Source organism: Hylobates moloch, unplaced genomic scaffold (genome assembly GCF_009828535.3).
Source record: "Hylobates moloch isolate HMO894 unplaced genomic scaffold, HMol_V3 SCAFFOLD_12, whole genome shotgun sequence".
Classification (NCBI taxonomy): domain Eukaryota; kingdom Metazoa; phylum Chordata; class Mammalia; order Primates; family Hylobatidae; genus Hylobates; species Hylobates moloch.
In genome coordinates, this window is record NW_026652287.1 from 33,606,081 (window position 1) to 33,629,493 (window position 23,413).

General features: G+C 41.5%; 1 protein-coding gene across 5 annotated transcripts in view; it reads left to right on the forward strand.

The window, feature by feature from the left end:
• Nucleotides 1–14,806, forward strand: part of ZNF841 (zinc finger protein 841) — a 34,318-nt gene extending 19,512 nt beyond the window's left edge. For 4 of the 5 annotated variants that reach the window (XM_032168913.2, XM_058425002.1, XM_058425000.1 and 1 more), the window contains exons 5-7: nucleotides 1,726–1,852; nucleotides 2,583–2,714; nucleotides 11,411–14,806. In XM_032168913.2, coding sequence (XP_032024804.1) covers nucleotides 1,726–1,852; nucleotides 2,583–2,714; nucleotides 11,411–13,914 — 2,763 coding nt within the window. In that variant the 3' untranslated portion in view covers nucleotides 13,915–14,806. The remainder of the gene's footprint in view (nucleotides 1–1,725; nucleotides 1,853–2,582; nucleotides 2,715–11,410) is intronic. The other variant, XM_058425003.1, reaches the window with a different exon arrangement.
• Nucleotides 14,807–23,413: the final 8,607 nt, after the last annotated feature.

The window sequence follows — 23,413 nt, forward strand, 5'->3', positions numbered from 1 at the left end:
ACTGTAGAGTCACCAGTATGTAGCTCTGGAGAGCTACAGGCACTCGACCACCATGTGTAAGAACTTCCATGTGGGGTGATCCCAACAAAACTATTGGGGACCCCACATCTTCTCTAGAATGTCTAGAAGGTGGGACATGGAGTCAAAGAAGATTATTGTCAAGCCTTAGTATTTAATGTGTGTGCCCTGTTGAGTTTCAGACTTACATGGGAACAGCTACCTCTTCTTTCCTGTTTCTCCCTTTTGGAACTGAAATATCTAACCTGTGTCTGCCCCACCATTATATTTTGGAAGCACATAACTCATTTGATTTCACAGGTTCACAGCTGGAGAGGAGTTTGCCTCCAGATGAAACACACCTTTGAGTCTCACCCATATCTGATATAGATTATAGTTAGATGCAGCTCTCGGCTATAGACTTTTGAATTGGTACTAGAAAAAGTTAAGGCTTTGGGAGACATTGGGATAGAATGTATTTTGTATGTGAGAAGTACATGAATTTCGAGGGGCAGGAATAGAATGCTATGGTCTGAGTGTTTTTCTCTCCTCCACAGTTTATGTTCACTTAATCCCTAATGCCCAATCTCCAAGAATTATGAGGTGTGGCCTTTAGGAGGAGATTGGATCATGAGGGGTCTGCCTTTATTAATGGGATATGGTGTTCTTTTCTTTGTTTTGTTTTGTTTTCTTTTTTTTCTTAGAAAGAAAGAGAAAAGGAGAAAGAGGAAGGAAGGGAGAGAGGGAGGAAGGAAGGAAGGAAAGAAAGAAGGGAGGGAGGGAGGGAGGGTTATGGTGTTCTTTTCAATGAGATGTCAACAGGCTTATTCTAGGGAGTTCACTGCTTTTTGCCCCTCTGTCCCTTCTGCCATGTGGGGACACAGTGTTCCTCACCTCCAGAGGATGCAGCAACAAGACATCATCTTCGAAGCAGGGATGAGCCCTCAGCAGACATCAGTCCTGCTGACACCTTGATCTTGGATTTCCCAGCCAGCAGAATCATGAGAAATACATTTCTATTGTTCATAAATTAGTCTCTCTTATTTTGTTATAGCCACACAGAAAGACTAGGACATACTCTGTTATATAACTGTTGGATTCTGTTGATTCAACTCTAATTTTTAGACATCTGGGTTCAGGTGCTTGCTCTGCTGTTTGCAGGTTGTTGACCTAGGCGAGTTTCTTAGCCTGTCTGTGACACAGTTGTCTTTTAGTAAGATGGGAAGAAATATTTCTGTCATAGGTTATTATGTCATCATTTGAGTTAGAACATGTAAAGCCTTTGGAGTAATGCCCAGTATATGGGGAGTGTTCCAAAACTTTAGTCCTTGCTGTTGCTTTTGTCATCACAGTTTTTAGTTTCTGACCTTTCTTTAAAGCCACTAAGAACATTGTCATCTCTGAAGACACCACTTGTATTCTAGCTCATCTGGACACCTCACTTGGTGTAACAAATATAATATCTAAAACTTTCATAGGGATAACCATGTGTTTACTTCTTATTTTGTCCACAGAAGTGAGAAATGTACACCGATTTAGATAAAATCCTAATCTCCTATTGAATTTTATAAAACCCAAAATTAGGGACACATAATTATCTCACAGATGCTTTTAATGGATATGTCAAAACACACACTTCAATCAAATTGATGTGACAGTTCTCTCCTCATTTTATGTAAAGATAAGAGCTCACCCATTGCTCATATTGAAATGTGTTTTTCATTTCAGGGATCTTTGACATTCAGGGATGTGGCCGTAGAATTCTCTCAGGAGGAGTGGAAATGCCTGGACCCTGTTCAGAAAGCTTTGTACAGGGACGTGATGTTGGAGAACTACAGGAACCTCGGCTTCCTGGGTGAGGATAATTTTCCTCCAGAAGTTGGGATCTTCCCTTGTGCATTTTTGTACTTTCCTTACTGTGTTTCTTGTGAGGCCCTACATTATTTGACAGAGACTGAAGCCTTGTTGATTCACAAATAAAAAGCTTCATAATGCTGCATCTGGCCTTTAACTGTCCTGTTTCTATGGATATTCTGTTTCCTTCTTTGTACATTAGTGGTGGTTCCAGAGCTGAGGTACATATAAAACCTTATGGCGGAGTTAATATATCCATTTCACTGTTCCTGTTTTCTATCCTTGTGCTTTTTTTTTTTTTTTGGACACAGTCTCAGTCTGTCACCCAGGCTGGAGTGCAGTGGTATGATCTCATGACCTTAGCCTTCCAAGTAGCTGGGACTATGGGTGTGCAACACCATGCCCAGGTAGAGACAGGGTTTCACTCTGTTGCCCAGGCTGATCTTGAACTCCTGTGCTCAAGCCATCTTCCCGTCTTGGCCTCCCAAAGTGCTGAGATTACAGGCTTGAGCCAGTACGCTTGGCCTGTCCCTGTGTTTTTGATTCAGTATTTCTTGGGAGAGAGCTAGATATCTTCATCTTATAGTGTTGACTAAGCATTCAGAAGGAGGCAATCAATGGATGAGTTTGTGAAATGTTTTGTAGATTCAACTGCAGTGTTTTCTCTTCTACCTAGACATTAGGCTGGGTTCTGGAAAAACCATGGGACATCTTCTTTCTTTTTTTATAAGCAGGACTCTGTCTTCCTGACCTGAATATTATCTCCATGTTGGAGCAAGGGAAAGAGCCCTGGACTGTGGTGAGCCAAGTGAAAATAGCAAAGAACCCAAACTGTGGGGAATGCATGAAAGGCATGATCACAGGTAAGAGCTCAGATGGGCACAATGGAAGCGGTACCATGAAATTGTGTAAAACTCTGCAAGTGGGAGAGTTCTGTGGGGAAACAAATTTGATTTTCTTTGAGCTCCGAAAGTTTTCCTCTTTCCTGCTTACCACTTTGCTCTCCAGATACGTATAAGTTTACCCTTTCACTCTCCAGGGGTTGCTGCAGCTCAAACAGAGCAAAGGACAAGACTGTTGTGATTGACCACAGTGTCATCTGTATTCTGTGAATTCTGATGCTTTGACTCTGTGGCATGGGAAGGGCCTTTTCAAAGAAGTCTCTTTCCCATGTGGTCTCTCCTCCTGTTCTTGATTCCATCTGATCCTCAGTTCTCTGATCCATATAGATTGGAGCTGAGGGCTCCATAGTCCTGATGCCTGGAGCTTTTCTGGTTCCACCCCATTTCCTATACTTGAAAGTGCTGGTCAGGAGATGGGGAAACATTGGTTGCCCTTCCTTTGAAGCTGGGATCCTAGAACTGGACTATCTTCAGCCCTCTCTGCCTGTTCAGGTCCCTCAGCCACTTTCTTAGTTCTTCTTTGGACACTCTTAGGTTTGTGACAGGGGAATGAGTTGGGTCTCCTGAGATTGTTATATAGAAGAATTGTAAAGACAGTTGACACAAAAGTCCTCTCTTTATTCTTAGTCCTACACAGGGAGCGTATCTCTGTCTTCACACTCTTAGTTTGGGATCTGTGGACAGAGCACTGTCTCATTTCAAGATCCCTCACAATCCAACTCCTGTGTTTTTCTCTGTCTTGTTTATGCCGTGGCTCTTTCTGATCTTGCATTCTCTTTTATGTTTGTGTGATTTTTTGCCTCTGAGACTTGCTTTGGATAAAAACATTTCTAGTGTTTGACATTTTATGCTTTTTTCCTGGGGTTATGAATATCTTGTGGACTATCTTATGGAGTGAGTTTACTGGGTAAGAGAAAATTTTTGAAGGAGAGCACTTTGAGTAAGGAGTTTTAACATCATCCTGCTACATACAGATGCAACTATTAAAGCTAGAGTAGAATGATCAGCATTTATCATGATATTCAGATAGAGAGCATCACAAGAGCCTGGTTTCTGAGAAATGTCACAAACGTATCTCTCAAGGGTACTGTGGCAATGTTGATCTCATATACTAATGGTCCTCTTTTTTGAGCTAGCGGTGAGTGGTGTAGGAATTTCTCCCATGCTGGGCACGGTGGCTCACTCCTGTAATCCCAGCACTTTGGGAGGCTGAGGCGGGTGGATCACATGAGGTTAGGAGTTCTAGACCAGCCTGGCCAACTTGGTGAAACCCCATCTCCACTAAAAATACAAAAATTAGCCGGGCGTGGTGGCAGGCGCCTGTAATCCCAGCTACTTGGGGGGCCGAGGCAGGAGACTCCCTCAAACCCGGGAGGCGGAGGTTGTAGTGAGCGGAGATTGCGCCATCGCACTCTAGGCTGGCAGACAAGAGCGAGACTTTGTCTCAAAAAAAAAAAAAAAAGAATTTCTCCCAGGAAGAACATTGTCCAGGCCCACAGCTTCATCTCTGCAGGGCTGTTGCCTGAACCACTGCTCGTGCCACACTTTTCTTCCCCAGTATTTTTGTTTACAGTGAGTACAACTTTGATCTTGAGGAAGCTAATGAAGTGGAATGAGGCTTATCTTTTTTAAGTCCACAAAATTCGTTTTAAGCAACTGTTGCTTTCATCTGATGCATTTTCATGTATTATAAATGAACTTTGTTTTTATTTATTTAATCAGTTCCATATTTTTGAGGATACTTAGTTTTCTTTGTTTTATGTTTCTATGTGTGGTAGTGTTGTGTTGGGGAATGCATATTGTTTTATGTGTTTTACAAGATTTCCTTCTTTAGTACAGATGGTATAGCTCAGCAGCAGTTTCCCTAAAACTTACACAAACTCCATAGTGTTGTATTGATGGTTTCAGTTATTCCTTTTACTTCTGTTTCACCTGACTGAATTCCTACTATGAAAGTATATATTTGTCAGTTAAATTGATTACAGTTTTTAAGCTGGAAAATTTTAATATCTTGAACATAATTTTTTAAATTACTATCTTAATTGTGAAAATACCATTTAATAGATTGATCATTCTTTGTTATATAACATACATTGCTTTTCTGTAGTAAGTTTCAGTTTCCTAAATATGGCTTGCTGGGTTTTGTTCAAATTGCACTGTTTTTTTCTTTCTTGGAACAAATGCTATATTATAATAACTATTCTCATATCTACATTCATGTCCATCATGTTATACTGAATCATTATTTAAAAATCTAACTTTATTTTACACTTAGACCATTTCTTACACTTCAGGGACTTCTCTACTATTTATAAAACCTATATTTTTTTCATGATCATCAAGCAATGAAGAATAAATTCTCTTAAAAAACTTGTATTGGGCCAGGAGCAATGGCTCATGCCTGTAATCCCAGCACTTTGGGAGGCCGAGGCAGGCGGATCATTTTGAGGTCTGAGGTTAGGAGTTCGAGACCAGCCTGACCGACATGGTGAATCCCTGTTTCTACTAAAAATACAAAAAAATTAGCCGGGTGTGGTGGTGTATGCATGTAATCTCAGCTACTTGGGAGGCTGAGACAAGAGAATTGCTTGAACCCAGTAGGCAGAGGTTGCATTGAGCTGAGATCGCACTGCTGTACTTCAGCCTGGGCGACAGAGCAAGACCCTGTCTCTAAAAAAAAAAAAAAGAAAAGAAAAAAGAAACCTGTATTTTGTCCAGAAAAGTTTTTCCTAGATTTTCTTCTAGAATTTTTGTAGCTTGAAGTCTTAATGTAAGTCTTTATTCATCTTGAATTAATTTTTGTATATGATGAGAGATAGGAGTCCAGTTTCAGTCTTCTATATACGGTTAGCCAGTTTTTCTAGCACCCTTTATTGAATAGAATGTCTTTTCCCAGTTGTTTTTGTTGACTATCAAGGATCAGTTGGTTGTAGGTGTGTGGCTGTATTTCTGGGTTTCCTATTCTGTTCCATTGGATATCTTCTATTTTAATGTTAGCATTTATATCTGCAGATTTTTTATCTTAGCACTGTTTTTTCTGCATTCACAAGTTTTGGTATGTTCTGTTTTCATTTTCCTTTGTTTTGAGAGTTTTAAAATTTCCCTTGTGATTTCTAATTTGACATATTGGCTGTTTAAGAGTATGGTTTTGTTTGTTTGTTTTTGTTTTTTGAGGCGGAGTTACGCTCTTGTCGTCCAGGCTGGAGTGCAGTGGTGCAATCTCAGCTCACTGCAACCTCCACTTCCTGGGTTCAAGTGATTCTCCTGCCTCAGCCTCCCGAGTAGCTGGGATTACAGGCATCTGCCACCACGCCTGGCTGAGGGTTTCACTGTGTTGGCCAGGCTGGTCTCGAACTCCTGACCTCAGGTGATCCACCTGCCTCAGCCACCCAAATTGCTGGGATTACAGGCGTGAGCCACCACACCGGCCTAAGAGTATGTTGTTTCCACATATTTGTTGATAATCTAATTTTCTTCTGCTGTTGATCTCTAGTTTTATTTTATTACGATGGGATAAGTTATGCTTTACAATTTTAGTCTTTAAAAAGTTTAAAAATTTTTTTCTTTTCCAATATTTCTTTTGAAAAATGTTTCATGTGCAGTTCTGAAAAATTTGTATTGCACTGTTTTTGGGTGATGTGTTATGCATGTGTAGGTTAGGTTCAATATGATATATAGTTTAGGTTCTCTAGTTCCTTGTTTTTCTTCTGTCTGATTGTCCTATTTATAAGTAAAAATAGGCCATTTGTAGGCCAGGCGCGGTGGCTCAGGCTTGTAATCCCAGCACTTTGGGAGGCCGAGGCGGGCGGATCACGAGGTCAGGAGATCGAGACCACAGTGAAACCCCGTCTCTACTAAAAATACAAAAAATAGCCGGGCGTGGTGGCGGGCGCCTGTAGTCCCAGCTACTCAGAGAGGCTGAGGCAGGAGAGTGGCGTGAACCCGGGAGGCGGAGCTTGCAGTGAGCCGAGATTGCGCCACTGCACTCCAGCCTGGGCGACAGAGCGAGACTCCGTCTCAAAAAAAAAAAAAAAAAAAAATAGGCCATTGAAGTCTCTTATTATTACTGTGGAACTACTCCCTTTAGTTATGTTAATTTTGCTTCACATATTGAGGATCTCTATATAGGCACCTATCGTTATATCCTCCTAGTGAATTAACCTTTTAATCATTATATAATGCCCTTCTTTGTCTCTTGTACCAGTTTTGACATAAAGTCTATTTTGGCTGACATCAGTTTAGCCACCTCTGATGTCTTTCGGTTAACATTTATAGGGGATATCTTTTTTCATCCCTTCAGTTCAGCCTATGTGTGTCCTTTGAATTAAAATGAATATTTTCTGGATAGTGTGTAGCTGAAGCCAGTTTTAAAAATTTATTCAGCCAGTCTCTGTCTTTTGACTGTGGAGTATAAACACTTACATTTAATGTAATTACTGATAGAAAAGGACTTATATTGCCATTTTGTTAAGTGTTTTCTATATCTCTTTTAGATTTTTTTGTTCTGTTTCTCTTACTGCCTTCGTTTTTATATAGTTGATTTTTTTTTCCTGAAATAGTTTTATTTCCGTTGTGTGTGTCTTCTATACATTCTTTGTGGTTACCGTTGCAATTACAGAAAACACTTTAGATTTATAACATCCTATTTTAAACTAATAACAGCTTAACTTCAATTACATACAAAAATGACTTTTTTACAGATCTGCTTCCATGTCGTGTTTTCGATATCCCAGAATACTTTCATCATATATACTGTGTCTCCATTAACATATATTTAAACCTTGACAAGAGTCTCCTGCTTTCTTTGTTTTCTCAAATCTTCACCTGTTGTGCTAGGGGTCCTCATTCTGCACCCCATGTCTCCTTAACATTCTTGTACTATCAATAAAATTTTATGGTGTCTTTATGTGTGTGTACAAAATGAATTCATCCATCTCCTCTTCATGGTCATTTTCAGGTTTTTTCTTAAGGACTGAATTGTAAGAACAGTCTTTCACATTTCTCTTGATGTGTACGGTTGTTGAGCATATACCTGGAAATAGAACTCATGGGACATTCAGTATGATAAATTTCATAGCAAATATTATAGACATTAATCTTTTTTCTTCCCATATTGTCACACCACCTCCTTTTTAATTCTCTTCCCTTGTTGTCCTGCACCCATAGTATAATTCTCATGTTTAAGTATTAGTCAGTACAATGCTACCTCTACATTAGTTTCTCTTTTCTTCCAAAGCCAGGATTTTAGCTGTTTCTTGTGCAATTATATTCCCACAGCTCTGCAAGCACAAACCCTGCTGCCCCATGCTCATTACTCCTTGCTCTCCCCTCTTGCCCTTTGTCTTCCTGGGCCTTTCCTAACATATTACTTTGGTCCAGATGGACTACCCAGTTACTGACTAGCGTATTAATTTTATACTCCCATTATTGCAGAACTCCCTCACCTCCCATGCTACTCTCACTGTGTAAGGGGTGACCCCTACTCATTCACTTGACCACTGTCTGATAACACTGCCTAAATCAATATGTGCAGGGGATGATGACTCAGATACCGTTCATTATTCATGACGGATGGCTGAATAATGCTTTTGGCAGTACAGCATTGCAGGGAGCCAAGGCCAGTGGGACGTGACCAACTCAGCATTCCACTGGAGGCTGTATGATCAAACAGCAAACTGTTTATCATGAATGCAGGATGTGGGCAAACTCATGACTGCTCCTGCTAATAGAAGGTTTGCTGGAGGCAATCACTTCCTGGTGCCAGGGTTATCTACTGCCATATCTAGAGCCTGTTGTTTGAGGAATGCAGTCTTGCAAGCCTACTCTGGACTGCACAGCTGACCCCTTCTTCCACCCTCCTTCTGTCTCTCTTGCCTAGTAAATACGGAGGGCTGTGTAAAGCTCAGGGCCCTTGTCCACTAGAGGCAAGGTGCCCCTGACCCCTTCTTCCAAATATACCCTTGTCTTTTATTCCCGCATTCGCCCCCTTTGTTCAGTCCTCCTAGGTCCATGTGGGTTACATAGTGGCACCCTGAACAGCGACAGAATCAGTGCTCTACACAAAATGGCTCTTGAAGTATTTCTACACTCTTGACATCTGGGTTGACCTGTTACCTGCACTGCTTGTTTGGGAAGATGTTTTTAAAAACATGTTTGATCTTGCAAACCCAGGTTCTTGTATCTTACTTTCTTTGTATATTGGGTATAGATACATAAATCCTGTGGGCATATTTAGTGTGCTTGTTTGTTAAATAGTGATAATTTACCTAAAGACTTTTTAAACAAGTTAGTGCTGTTAGCTAGCTTAGAATATTGCGTGTTTTATAGTACAGAATCACAAATTTGCTTAATGACCTGTATCAACATTGTTTCATGTTTATAATGAGATAGTATATTGGCTTTACCTTAGTCAGCATGACTAGCTATATCAGATACCATAGATAGGTGGTTTAAACAGCAGAAATTGACTTTTCACAGATCTGGGTGGTACGAAGTTCAACATGTTCTAGCCAGCCACTTTGGTTCTTGGTGTGGACTTTTTTCTGGTGTGCCATGGCTGACTCTTTCTGTGTTCTCATGTGGCAGAGAGATTGCCATGCAAAAAGCAGAAGCTTTTTCATGTTTCTGCTAATTGCATTCCTGAAGTTCTATGCACCATCCTGACCTAATTGCCTCCCAAAGACCACTCTTCCAAATACTATCACATTGAGGATGGGGCCTTAACATAGGAATTTTGGCAGACATAAGTCTTTATATCAGAACAATCTACATTGTATCTGTAAGTTTTCATTTTGCAGTTTGTTCCAAATGGTGTTGTCTTTTATCTCAGTTCGTACATTTTCCAAGTACAATCTCTGTATCATATATATTTTGTAGCCAATGAACTGGATAATAAAGACAGTGAATAGGACTGGGCATGGTGGCTCACGCCTGTAATCCCAGCACTTTGGGAGGCAGAGGTGGGCAGATTGTTTGAGCTTAGGAGTTCCAGACCAGCCTGGGCAACATGGCAAAACCTTATCTCTACCAAAACTACAAAAAAATTAACCGGGCATGATGGCACACATCTGTGGTCCCAGCTCTCAGGAGGCTGAGGTGGGAGGATCGCTTGAGCCTGTGAGTTGGAAGTTGCAGTGAGGTGGGATCATGCCACTGCACTCCAGCCTGGGTGACAGAGTGAGACTCCATCTCAACCAAAAGCAAAAAAAGACAATGAATACATAGGGACTTGCTCTATTGTTTGCTACATAGTTGTAGGCATGAAATCATAACTGGGATTTCTGATTTCCTTTCCCAAGTTTTATTCTTTTTTTGAGGCAGTCTCTCTCTGTCGCCCAGGCTGAAGTGCAGTGTCGTGATCTTGGCTGACTGCAGCCTCCCCCTCACAGGTTTATGTGATTCTCGTGCTTCAGCCTCCTGAGTAGTTGGGATTACAGGCATGCACCATCATGCTTGGCTAATTTTTTATATTTTTAGTAGAGATGAGGTTCCACCATGTTGGCCTGGCTAGTCTCAAACTCTTGGCCTCAAGTGATCTGCCCACCCTGGCCTCTCAAAATACTGGGATTATAGGTCTGAGCCACCATACCTGTCCCCTTTTTTTTTTTTTTTTGAGACGGGGTCTTGCTCTGTCGCCCAGGCTGGAGTGCAGTGGCGAAATCTTGGCTCACTGTAACCTCCGCCTCCTGGGTTCCAGTGTAGCTGGGATTGCAGGCATGTGCCACCACACTGGCTGGTTTTTTTTTTTTTTTACTTTTAGTACAGACGGGATTTCACCATGTTGGCCAAGCTAGTCTCGAACTCCTGACCTCGTGATCCACCCACCTCGGCCTCCCAAAGTGCTGGGATTACAGGCTTGAGCCACCGCACCTGGCTGACCTGTCCCCAATTTTTATTCTTTATTATGTTATATATTTACCTTTCTCTCATCCAAGTACTAACCAGTTCTGACACTGCTTAGTTTCTGAGATCAGACAAGATCAGATGCATTCACGGTGGTATGGCCATAGACATATTTACCTTTATCTTTAAAAGCCAGTGATCTCAACATATTTTCTAGTTATCATATACTGCCTCTAGAATATAAGTTCTTGCTTATTATTGATGGAGAATTATTTAGAATTTCATACTATAGATTTGTATTTTGTGGTTGTTCATTATTTACCTGCTGGTTTTATCACAGGCTATTAGAATGTTTTATTTATTAATTTATATTATGATTATTTATTAGTTAATATTTACCATTACAGTATATCTTGCTGTTGCTTGCCATTCATTTGTATGAAATATATATATATAACTATTTTTCTCTCCTATTATGAGGGAGCCATATGTTTACTGCCAATTGGTGTGTCATTTGGGGTCAGCGGTTGCAAAATACTTGTTTTGGTGCTCACATATGTTTGCATAACATGAGTCTTTTGGTCGAAGGATGTTTGAAACTAGGCTTTCCTAAAATTGATTTGAATTACATGTAATCACTCTTTCTTTACTATAGAATTCTATTCATTTTGCATTTCTACAAATAGAAGATCATGGTAGAAAAGTTTCACAACTTGCTAGTATAAACATTATGTTTAGTGTAGTGTGTTTTCAGCATAAAATAATATTTACCAATAATAGTTATTTTAAAACCCCATGTTCATTATATTTTGCAGGTATCTCTCCTAAATGTGTGATCAAAGAATTACCACCAATACAGAACAGTAACACAGGAGAAAAATTCCAAACAGTGATGTTGGAAGGACATGAAAGCTATGACACTGAAAATTTTTACTTCAGGGAAATCCGGAAAAATCTACAGGAGCTTAACTTTCAATGGAAAGATGGTGAAATAAATTATAAAGAAGGGCCGATGACCCATAAAAACAATCTTACTGGTAAAAGAGTTCGACATAGTCAAGGGGACGTAGAAAACAAGCATATGGAAAATCAGCTTATATTAAGCTTTCAGTCTGGTCTGGGCGAATTGCAGAAATTTCAAACTGCAGAGAAAATTTATGGATGTAATCAAATCAAGAAGACAGTTAATAATGGTTTTTTAGCTTCACCACTTCAAAGAATTTTTCCTGGTATCCAAACCAACATTTCTAGGAAATATGGGAATGATTTTTTGCAACTTTCATTACCTACACAAGACGAGAAAATACACATTAGGGAAAAACCTTACACAGGTAATGAGTGTGGCAAAGCCTTTAGAGTGTCTTCAAGTCTTCTTAATCATCAGATGATACATACTACAGAGAAACCTTACAGATGCAATGAGTCTGGCAAAGCCTTTCATCGGGGCTCACTACTAACAGTACATCAGATAGTCCATACAAGAGGGAAACCGTATCAATGTGATGTATGTGGCAAGATCTTCAGACAAAATTCAGATCTTGTAAATCACCGGAGAAGTCACACTGGAGACAAACCCTACATATGTAATGAATGTGGCAAGTCCTTTAGTAAAACTTCCCACCTTGCAGTTCATCAGAGAATTCATACTGGAGAGAAACCTTACAAATGTAATCGATGTGGGAAGTGCTTTAGTCAAAGTTCCTCTCTTGCAACTCATCAGACAGTTCATACTGGAGACAAACCCTACAAATGTAATGAATGTGGCAAAACCTTTAAACGGAACTCAAGCCTCACTGCACATCATATAATCCATGCAGGAAAGAAACCATATACATGTGATGTATGTGGCAAGGTCTTTTATCAAAATTCACAACTTGTAAGGCACCAGATAATTCATACTGGAGAGACACCTTACAAGTGTAATGAATGTGGCAAGGTCTTCTTTCAACGTTCACGTCTTGCAGGGCATCTGAGAATTCATACTGGAGAGAAACCCTACAAATGTAATGAATGTGGCAAGGTCTTCAGTCAACATTCACATCTTGCAGTGCATCAGAGAGTTCATACTGGAGAGAAACCTTACAAATGTAATGAATGTGGCAAAGCCTTTAATTGGGGCTCATTACTAACTGTACATCAGAGAATTCATACCGGAGAGAAACCTTACAAATGTAATGTGTGTGGCAAGGTCTTTAATTATGGTGGATATCTTTCAGTTCATATGAGATGTCATACTGGAGAGAAACCTCTCCATTGTAATAAATGTGGCATGGTCTTCACTTACTATTCATGCCTAGCACGTCATCAAAGAATGCATACTGGAGAGAAACCTTACAAATGTAATGTGTGTGGCAAGGTCTTCATTGACAGTGGAAACCTTTCAATTCATAGGCGAAGTCATACTGGAGAGAAACCTTTCCAGTGTAACGAATGTGGCAAGGTCTTCAGTTACTACTCATGCCTAGCACGTCATCGGAAAATTCATACCGGAGAGAAACCTTACAAATGTAATGATTGTGGCAAAGCCTATACTCAGCGTTCAAGCCTCACTAAACATCTGGTAATTCATACTGGAGAGAACCCTTACCACTGTAATGAGTTTGGTGAGGCTTTTATCCAAAGTTCAAAACTTGCAAGATATCACAGAAATCCTACTGGGGAGAAACCACACAAATGTAGTGAATGTGGTAGAACTTTTAGTCATAAAACAAGTCTGGTGTACCATCAGAGAAGGCATACCGGAGAGATGCCATACAAATGTATTGAATGTGGGAAAGTCTTTAACTCCACTACAACCCTTGCAAGGCATCGGAGAATTCATACTGGAGAGAAACCTTACAAATGTAATGAATGTGGCAAGGTCTTCCGTTATCGCTCAGGCCTCGCACGTCATTGGAGTATTCATACTGGAGAGAAACCTTACAAGTGTAATGAGTGTGGCAAAGCCTTTAGAGTACGTTCAATTCTGCTTAATCATCAGATGATGCATACTGGAGAGAAACCTTATAAATGTAATGAATGTGGTAAAGCTTTTATCGAAAGGTCAAACTTGGTTTACCATCAGAGAAACCATACTGGAGAGAAGCCATACAAATGTATGGAATGTGGCAAGGCGTTTGGGCGGCGGTCTTGCCTCACTAAACACCAACGAATTCATTCTAGTGAAAAACCTTATAAATGTAATGAGTGTGGCAAATCTTACATTAGTCGCTCAGGCCTCACCAAACATCAGATAAAACATACTGGAGAGAACCTTACAACTAAACTCAATGTGGAAAGGCCGTTAGACGTTGTCCTAACTTCTGGGATCCCCAAATAATTTATACTTACTGATATGGCTTGTATATTTGTCCTTTCCCTTTGAAGTCTCATGTGGAATTGTAATCTCCAGTATTGGAGGTTGGGGCCTAGTGGGAGGTGATTGGATGATGGGGGTGGATTTCTCAAGAAAGGTTTAGTATCATCCCCTTGTTGCTGTCCTTGTGATAGTTCTCATGAGGTCTGGCTCATGCCTGTAATCTCAGCACTTTGGGAGGCTGAGGTGGGCGGATCACTTGAGGTCAGGAGTTCAAGAGCAGCCTGGCCAACATAGTGAAACCCTGTTTCTGCCAAAAATACAAAAAATTAGCTGGGCTTCGTGGGGGGTACTGGTAGTACCAGCTACTCGAGAGGCTGAGTCAGGAGAATTGCTTGAACCCTGGAGGCGGAGGTTGCAGTGAGCCGAGATTGTGCCACTGCACTCTAGCCTGGGTGACAGAGTGAGACTCCGTCACACACACACATGCACGCACGAAAGTGAATGGCACCTCCCTCTTGTTTGTTCTCCTTCTGGCCATGTGACATGCCCACTCCTCCTTCACCTCCCACCATCATTTTAACCTTCCTGAGGTTTCTCGAGAGGGTGAACAGATGCCAGCGCCATTTCCTATAAAGCCTACAAAATTGTGAGTCAATTAAACCTCTTTATACATTACCTAGCCTCAGGTGTTTATTTCTAGCAATGCAATTATGGCCTAATATATTTACACATGAAGTGAATACAGCTAAGTTTTAAGCAAGTGTTCATTAGGCATAAGAGTATACATCCTGGAGAGAAATCACAGAAGTGTAGTATATGTGGCAAGAATGCTACTTAAAGGTCAAAACTTGTGGATCTATAACTCAAAGTGCAGATATGCTTTACAAATGAAATGAGTGTGGCAAAAGCTTTACCAGAGTTCAGTCACTACTTGACTTGAGAGTTTATATTGGAAAGAAATCATATAAATGTATGTGCTAAAGGCTTCCTTCCCCAAGGTATCTGAACTCACTAGACATCAGAATATACATCTTTGACAAATGTAATGTGTGTGCTAAGACTTTTTACCCAAACATCAAAATGGAAACATCAGAGTATTCATACTGGAGAACAGCCTTACAAATGTAACGAATGTGGTAAGCCTTTTTAAAAATCAAATGGGCCGGGTGTGGTGGCTCACACCTGTAATCTCAGCACTTTGGGAGGCCGAGGTAGGTGGATCACCTGATGTCAAGAGCTCGAGACCAGCCTGGCCAGCATGGGGAAACCCCATCTCTACTAAAAAATACAAAAATTAGCTGGGCGTAGTGGTGGGCACCTGTAATCCTGCTACTTGGGAGGCTGAGGCAGAGGAATCACATGAATCTGGGAGGTGGAGGTTGCTGTAAGCTGAGATTGTGCCATTGTACTCCAGCCTGTGTGACAAGAGTGAGACTCTCTCAAAAAATAAAAAAATCAAATGTTCATGTTTTTGGAGTTTGAGAGAATTTATAAAAGAGAAAAGTCATACCAGTGTGCTTAACATGGAAGGACCTTTAATCAGCAGTGTGTCTTCAGGCTTTACCAAATTATTCATACTGGATAGAAACCTTGCAAATGTAATTAACGTGGTAAAATTTTAAACCACTTCTCGGCCAGGCGCGGTGGCTCACGCCTGTAATCCCAGCACTTTGGGAGGCTGAGGCAGGCGGATTACAAGGTCAGGAGATCGAGACCATTCTGGCTAACACGGTGAAACTCCATCTCTACTAAAAATACAAATAATTAGCCGGCCGTGGTGGCACGTGCCTGTAGTCCCAGCTACTCAGGAGGCTGAGGCATGAGAATTGTTTGAACCTGGGAGGCTGAGCTTGCAGTGAGCCGAGACTGCACCACTGCACTCCAGCCTGGGTGACAGAGCGAGACTCCGTCTCAAAAAAAAAAAAAATTCTTAACAGATTCCATGTTAGGTAAATCATACTATGAATAACTAAGTCTGATTCTCCATCCAGGATTGACCTGGAATGGTACATACTGTAAAGTAACCACAAGACAAAATTTATTAAAACCCCAGGTAATATGTACATCAAAGGATCAAGAGCATGTGTGGAAATGGCCAACTCAGTATATAAAATAGTTGTATTCACTTTGACATTTCTTAAAAAGGCTAGTTGACTATTTGTGACCTTCATCCTAAAGTATGAAGTCTTGCCTTTCCTACACATCTTTCATTGTGGTCTCTGGGAATAAATCAGTAAGATGAGAGGGCCTACTTCATTAGGTGTGGTTCCTTCATATCCATGTTTTCTGGAAGATTAAGGTCACTGTACTGTGTGAGTTAAGCAGCATGGAATATGTGGAGAATGACGTGAATTTACAGTGTAAGTCACTGAGCTTGTGTTCAGGGTGTCCTTTGACAGAGTGTTGCTTTGGGATATGGGAAACATACGGAGTACTTTCACTAACCTAAAAATCTGTGCTCCACCTAAATTTGTACATTCTTTTTATTTCTGTCACTTGTTGCTTCACATGTTTTGCAGCTGGTTTTAAGTGCATACAGACAAGATTCTCAAATCATCTTTGTAAATTGACATTATTATCCTGTAACCACCCTGTTGCCCAGGCTGGAGTGCAGTAGTAATAAGGTCAACTTTTAGAACTCATCTGCAAATTTCCTAGGATTTTTAGAGTAGCTTCCTAGCTTTTCCTTACATTGCTGTGTATCAGTTATAGAGAAGGGGACCTGCAATAGGACTGGCCATTCGGCTCCTGCTACTTCCCTACGGGGTAGCAAGGCTGGAGGGAGAGTAGAATATGGTGTTCCCCACTGAGTGTTAGGGGGACTTAATAGGGTCCCCAGTGTTTGCTCCTGGTTTTAGCCTTAGGAGCACTTGGTAAGGGGGCTTTAGGGATGGTTGCTGTTCACCCTTAGAGACAAGTGGCTCTTGTAAAAGGGGGTCATCTGGTTTGGTGCAGTGGCTCACGCCTGTAATCCCAACACTTTGGGAGGCTGAGGTGGGCGGATTATCTGAGGTCGGGAGTTCGAGACCAGCCTGACCAACGTGGAGAAACCCCGTCTCTACTAAAAATAAAAAATTAGACGGGCGTGGTGGTGTGTGCCTGTAATCCCAGCCACTTGGGAGGCTGAGGCAGGAGAATTGCTTGAACCTGGGAGGTGGAGGTTGCGGTGAGCCGAGATCAAGCCATTGCACTCCAGCCTGGGCGACAAGAGCAAAACTCCGTCTGAAAAAAGAAAAAAAAAAGGGTGGGGGGATCATCTACAATATCTAATTCTACCTTAGAACTTTCCTTTGGTGGCGGGGGTGGGTTCTGGGAGTTTGACAGATTGTTAAGTTTTGGTATAGGGTCATAAAAGCCTGAGTGTCAGGGTCAACTGATTTCAGTGGTTGAGGATGTAGCCAAGCATGGAATCAGGTGGAATAGGTGGAGAGTTGCCCATAGTGGTTTGGAAAAGAGAAGAGGACTTTGAAAAGTGGAGGGCTCATTAGGTGATCCAAATTTTACCTGGGGCATCCCCCTGGAAAAATTCTGGGCCCAGACTGGGGTCCCTGGGGGCGTCCCCCCTTTAGGGCCCCAACTTAGTCTGTCAGACATCTCTGACCTTAGATGGGTGCTGGCACCACTTTGGAATGGTTCCCTCCACCACTGAGGACCTGACTTAAAGTTTTTCTATTTCACTTAAAGCAACCCTTTAACGCTGTCAACTTAGGCAATAATAAATTCCCTTTCATGAATTCCCTCCACCACCATGCACCACACAGACCACATGCCCGGACCCTCTGACTTGTGTAACCTTTTGTGCATAGCTAGGTGGGTTTTCTGTCTTTTACCAGTTGAGTAGGAGAAGGGAAGAATTTAGCATAAGTAAAAGAAGCATAAGTCACCTGAAACCTGTGAGTTCACCCTGCACGAGCTGCTGCTGCTAACTGCATCACACTTAGGGATCAGGGATTATAACTGAAAAGGACAGAAATGAGTCTTTTCCCCTTCTGGGCAGGGCAGCCATCCCTGTTCACTCCTTGGCCTTCAGAGAATACCAGAGAGTGGCCCCAGTCAGTTTCCCTCAATTACCAACGATCTACTAGGAAACGGCTGCTGAAAGACTGAAAAAAGAGAAAAGGAAAATAACTCAGAAAAAGAAAAAAAGGAATAGGACTCAGAAAAACAAAAACGAGGAAAAGGACTCAGGTTCCTCACCTTAACCAAGCGGTGGCAGTTAGGCATTTCCACACGGAAACCTTTCAGTTTCACCAGAGACTGGCCGTGGCCAGAAACTTGCAATTGTCTTCGTGCTTAGGTGCTGTCCACCGAGGGTCCTGAGTTGGAAAGGAAAAGATGGAGAGAGGAAGATTTCCCTGTACATAAAAGGGGAAAGGAGAAAAAGAAATCCCAAACTTTGGGCCTACCTTCTCTCCTGGCTAGCTCACCAAAATATGTTACCGGTAGAGGATCCTGACTGCAAGTTGTTCAGGTTCTTGGCATTTTGAACAAAGAATTGGAAAAAACACCCAGCAAAGCAAGGAAAGAATGCAGCATCAAAAGAATGAAAACAGGAATTTATTGAAAATGAAAGTACACTCCACAGTGTGGGAACAGGCCCAAGCAGTGGCCCAGATACAGAATCTTCTTGGGTCCAAATGACTACTAGAGGTCTCCCATTGGCCGCTTGGTGCTGACCTCATGTAAATAAAATGGTGGCCTGCAATCAGTCAACCAATCAGAGGTTGAAGTAAAGTTACAAAGGTCACACTCCTATGCAAATATCTGATTGGTTGCAAAAAGCAACCAATCAGAGGTAATTTTAATTTCCCACCTGCCAGGCAGAAAAGGTAGAGGTTTGCAAAGGGAGTAGTCTCTGGTCCTTCTGTTACTTAGGTGTGGAAAGTTAGGATTTTCCCATCAATTTAGCTCAAGGAAGTTAGCATGAAACAGCCTTAGGTTTCCTGCCTCCAGACCCTGTTCTCCTGCCTCAGGACCACAGGCCCGCGCCACCATGCCTGGCTAATTTTTGTATTTTTTGTAGAGATGAGGTTTCGTCATGTTGCCCAGACTGGGAGAAATATATTTTAAGGTATAATTAGCATGTTTTGTTTTAAAAATCCTGTTGATATACTTGCACATTAGTAACAGAGCTTTTGCTTCCACATTATACAATTTCAGTTCATTATCTTGTATCTTTCTAATTATTTCACTGAACTTAAAATGTAAGGGACCCTCTACATATTGGTAGAACACATCCTTTGCATCTGTCATTTCTCTGTACATATATACATACATATACACATATATGTAGATATATGTATGTATGTGTATGTGTCTGTGTGTGTGTGTGTATATATATATATATATATATATTTTTTTTTTTTTTAGACAGAGTCTCCCTCTGTCGCCCAGGCTGGAGTGCAGTGGCGCGATCTCAGCTCACTGCAAGCTCCGCCTCTCGGGTTCTTGCCATTCTCCTGCCTCAGCCTCCCAAGTAGCTGGGACTATAGGCGCCTGCCACCACGCCTGGCTAATTTTTTTGTATTTTTAGTAGAGACAGGTTTTCACCATGTTAGTTAGGATGGTCTCGATCTCCTGACCTCATGCTCTGCCCACCTCCGCCTCCCAAAGTGCTGGGATTACAGGCGTGAGCCACCGCTCCCAGCCTCTCTGTGCATATTTTTTGCCACACAAATCTGAAAATACCACCTTGATTTATGGATCCTCGAAGTTTTTCACTGAAGTACAAGGGAAGAAATGTAAATCTATAAATTGGGTTAAATGATTTCTAGGAACGTGTACAATTATTATTTTTTTTTTTTGAGACAGAGTCTCGTTCTATCACCCAGGCTGGAGCGAAACTGTGTCTCAAAATAAATAAATAATAAAAATGAAGTTTTGCTATAGTTGAGAAATTACAGAATACCATGCTTATTATGATAACCTCATATAGAAATTTTTGCGGCTTTTGGAAAAATGGCTTGTTATTCAATTTTTATAGTCTTATAAACATTAATTTTCACGATACAAGTGTAAAAATACTGTAGACAATTTGTCTAAGCAGTATTTCGGAGGCACTTTCTTTTTTTTTTTTTTTGAGACGGAGTCTCGCTCTGTCGCCCAGGCTGGAGTGCAGTGGCGCAATCTCGGCTCACTGCAAGCTCCGCCTCCCGGGTTCACGCCATTCTCCTGCCTCAGCCTCTCCGAGTAGCTGGGACTACAGGCGCCCGCCACCACGCCCGGCTAATTTTTTGTATTTTTAGTAGAGACGGGGTTTCACCGTGGTCTCGATCTCCTGACCTCGTGATCCGCCCGCCTGGGCCTCCCAAAGTGCTGGGATTACAAGCGTGAGCCACCGTGCCCGGCCCTTCGGAGGCACTTTCAACAATTATGTAAAGGGTCCTATTTATGCTTGAAGAAAGGACATGTATAAGGTTTTTAGCATGAGGAAATTGAGTCTCAACCTAGAAGTCAGGAGTTTCAAGAGTAAACATTCAGTGTTGAATTAAAGAATCTGAATCTAATTTTTGATTGATTACTGACATCTTTTAAGCCACACTATTTGGGCAAGTTGATAATAAAGCTTGAGTGCTCCCTTTGGTATATGCTGGAAGTTCAAGACATGCCTGGGTACCTTTACCCTTACCCTACTCCTTAACTATAGTCACAACACATTTTGCTGTTCTCACAAGCCACTTTTGAACCAGTTTGGGAAGTCTTTTCCTGCTCTTTCCAGAGTCTCATTATGTAACAAATATTCTCATGATACTTCACTATGTGACATCGTCAGTCCTAGCATACAAATCAAAGTGTGGGTGGGGTTCCATTCTGTTCTAGTGGAGTGGCCACAGTGCTAATTAACAAAATATGCTTTGGGTTGAATATATAAAGTTTCTACTTTACCTACCCTGCAGAATATCCCACTACGTATGTTTATTCTTCAGAGGGAACATTAATCTTTTTTTTTTTTTTTTTTTTTTGAGATGAAGTCTTGCTCCGTGGCCCAGGGCTGGAGTACAGTGGCATGATCTTGGTTCACTGTAACCTCTGCATACCGGGTTCAAGCGATTCTTATGCCTCAGCCTCCTGAGTAGTTGAGATTACAAGTGTGTACAGGTGTGCACCAGCACACCTGGCTAAATTTTGTATTTTTAGTAGAGACCGCATTTTGCCATGTTGGCCATGATGGTCTTGAACTACTGACCCCAGGTGATCCACCTGCCTCAGCCTCCCAAAGTGCTGGGATTACAGACATGAGCCACAACCCCGGCCCATTAATCTTTTATTTTTTTATTTTTTGATTATACTTTAAGTTCTACGGTACACATGCACAATGTACAGGTTTGTTACATTATGTATACATTTGCCATTTTGGTGTGCTGCACCCATTAACTTGTCATTTACATTAGGTATCTCTCCTAATGCTATCCCTCCCCCCTCCTCTCACCCCACGACAGGCCCTGGTATGTGATGTTCTCCACCCTGTGTCCAAGTGTTCTGATTGTTCAATTCCCACTTATGAGTGAGAACATGCAGTGTTTGGTTTTATGTCCTTGTGATAGTTTGTTCAGAATGATGGTTTCCAGCTTCATCCATGTCCCTACAAAGGATATGAACTCATCCTTTTTTATGGCTGCATAGTATTCCATGGTGTATATATGCCACATTTTCTTAATCCAGTCTATCATTGATGGACATTCGGGTTGGTTCCAAGTCTTTACTATTGTGAATAGTGCCATGATAAACATATGTGTGCATGTGTCTTTATAGCAGCATGATTTATAATCCTTTGGGTATATACCCAGTAATGGGATGGCTGGGTCAAATGGTATTTCTAGTTCTAGATCCTTGAGGAATCACCACACTGTCTTTCACAATGGGTGAACTAGTTTACAGTCCTACCAACAGTGTAAAAGTGTTCCTATTTCTTCACATCCTCTCCAGCACCTGTTGTTTCCTGACTTTGTTTTCTTTTTTTTTTTTTTTTTTGAGACAGTCTCGCTCTGTCGCCCAGGCTGGAGTGCAGTGGCACGATCTCGGCTCACTGCAAGCTCCGCCTCCTGGGCTCATGCCATTCTCCTGCCTCAGCCTCCCGAGTAGCTGGGACTATAGGCACCTGCCATGACGCCTGGCTAATTTTTTTGTATTTTTTAGTAGAGACGGGGTTCCACCATGTTAGCTAGGATGGACTCGATCTCCTGACCTTGTGATCCACCTGCCTCAGCCTCCCAAAGTGCTGGGATTACAGGCGTGAGCCACCACGCCTGGCTGTTTCCTGACTTTTTAATGATCGCCATTTTAACTGGTGTGAGATGGTATCTCATTGTTATTGGGGGAACCTGCCCCCAATATTTCAATGTAGGTTATTTCTATTTTCCATAAGGGTCAGCTGGCTGAGAAATAGAGAGAGACAGTACAAAGAGAGGAATTTTACAGCTGGGCCTCCAGGGGTGACATCACATATTGGTAGGACCATGATGCCCACCTGAGTCTCAGACCAGTAAGTTTTTTTTTTAAGGGTTTCAAAAGGGGAAGTGGTGTAAGAACAGAGAGTAGGTACAAAGATCACATGCTTCAAAGAGCAAAAAGCAGAACCACTGATAAGGGTCTAACAAAGATCACATCCTTCTGAGGGCAAAGGGCAAAGGCAGAACCACTGATAAGGGTCCAACAAAGATCACAGGGCAAAGGGCAAAAGCAGAACCACTGTTAACACAATTATCACAGTGGTCCTGAGGTTATGTACATCCTCAGCTTATGAAGATAACAGGATTAAGAGATTAAAGACAGGCATAAGAAATTATAAAAGTATTGTTTAAGAACTGATAAATGTCTATATTAAAGTGAAATCTTCACAATTTGTGTTCCTCTGCTGTGGCTCCATCCAGTCCCTCTGTTTGGGGTCTCTGACTTCCTGTAACACATTGTGGTTTTGATTTGCATTTCTCTGATGGCCAGTGATGATGAGCATTTTTTCATGTGTATGTTGGCTGCATAAATGTCTTCTTTTGAGAAGGGTCTGTTCATATCCTTTGCCCACCTTTTGATAGGGTTGTTTGATTTTTTTCTTGTAAATTTGTTTAAGTTCTTTGTAGATTCTAGATATTAGCCCTTTGTCAGATGGGTAGATTGTAAAAATTTTCTCCCATTCTGTAGGTTGCCTGTTCACGCTGATGGTAGTCTCTTTTGCTGTGCAGAAGCTCTTTAGTTTAATTACATCCCATTTGTCAATTTTGGCTTTTGTTGCCATTGCTTTCGGTGTTTTAGTCATGAAGTCCATGCGCATGCCTGTGGCCTCAATGGTATTGCCTAGGTTTTCTTCTAGGGTTTTTATGGTTTTAGGTCTAACGTTTAAGTCTTTAATCCATCTTGAATTAATTTTTGTATAAGACGTAAGGAAGGGATCCAGTTTCAGCTTTCTACATATGGCTAGCCAGTTTTCCCAGCACCATTTATTAAATAGGAAATCCTTTCCCCATTTGTTTTTGTCCTGTTTGTCAAATATCAGATGGTTGTAGATGTGTGGTACTATTTCTGA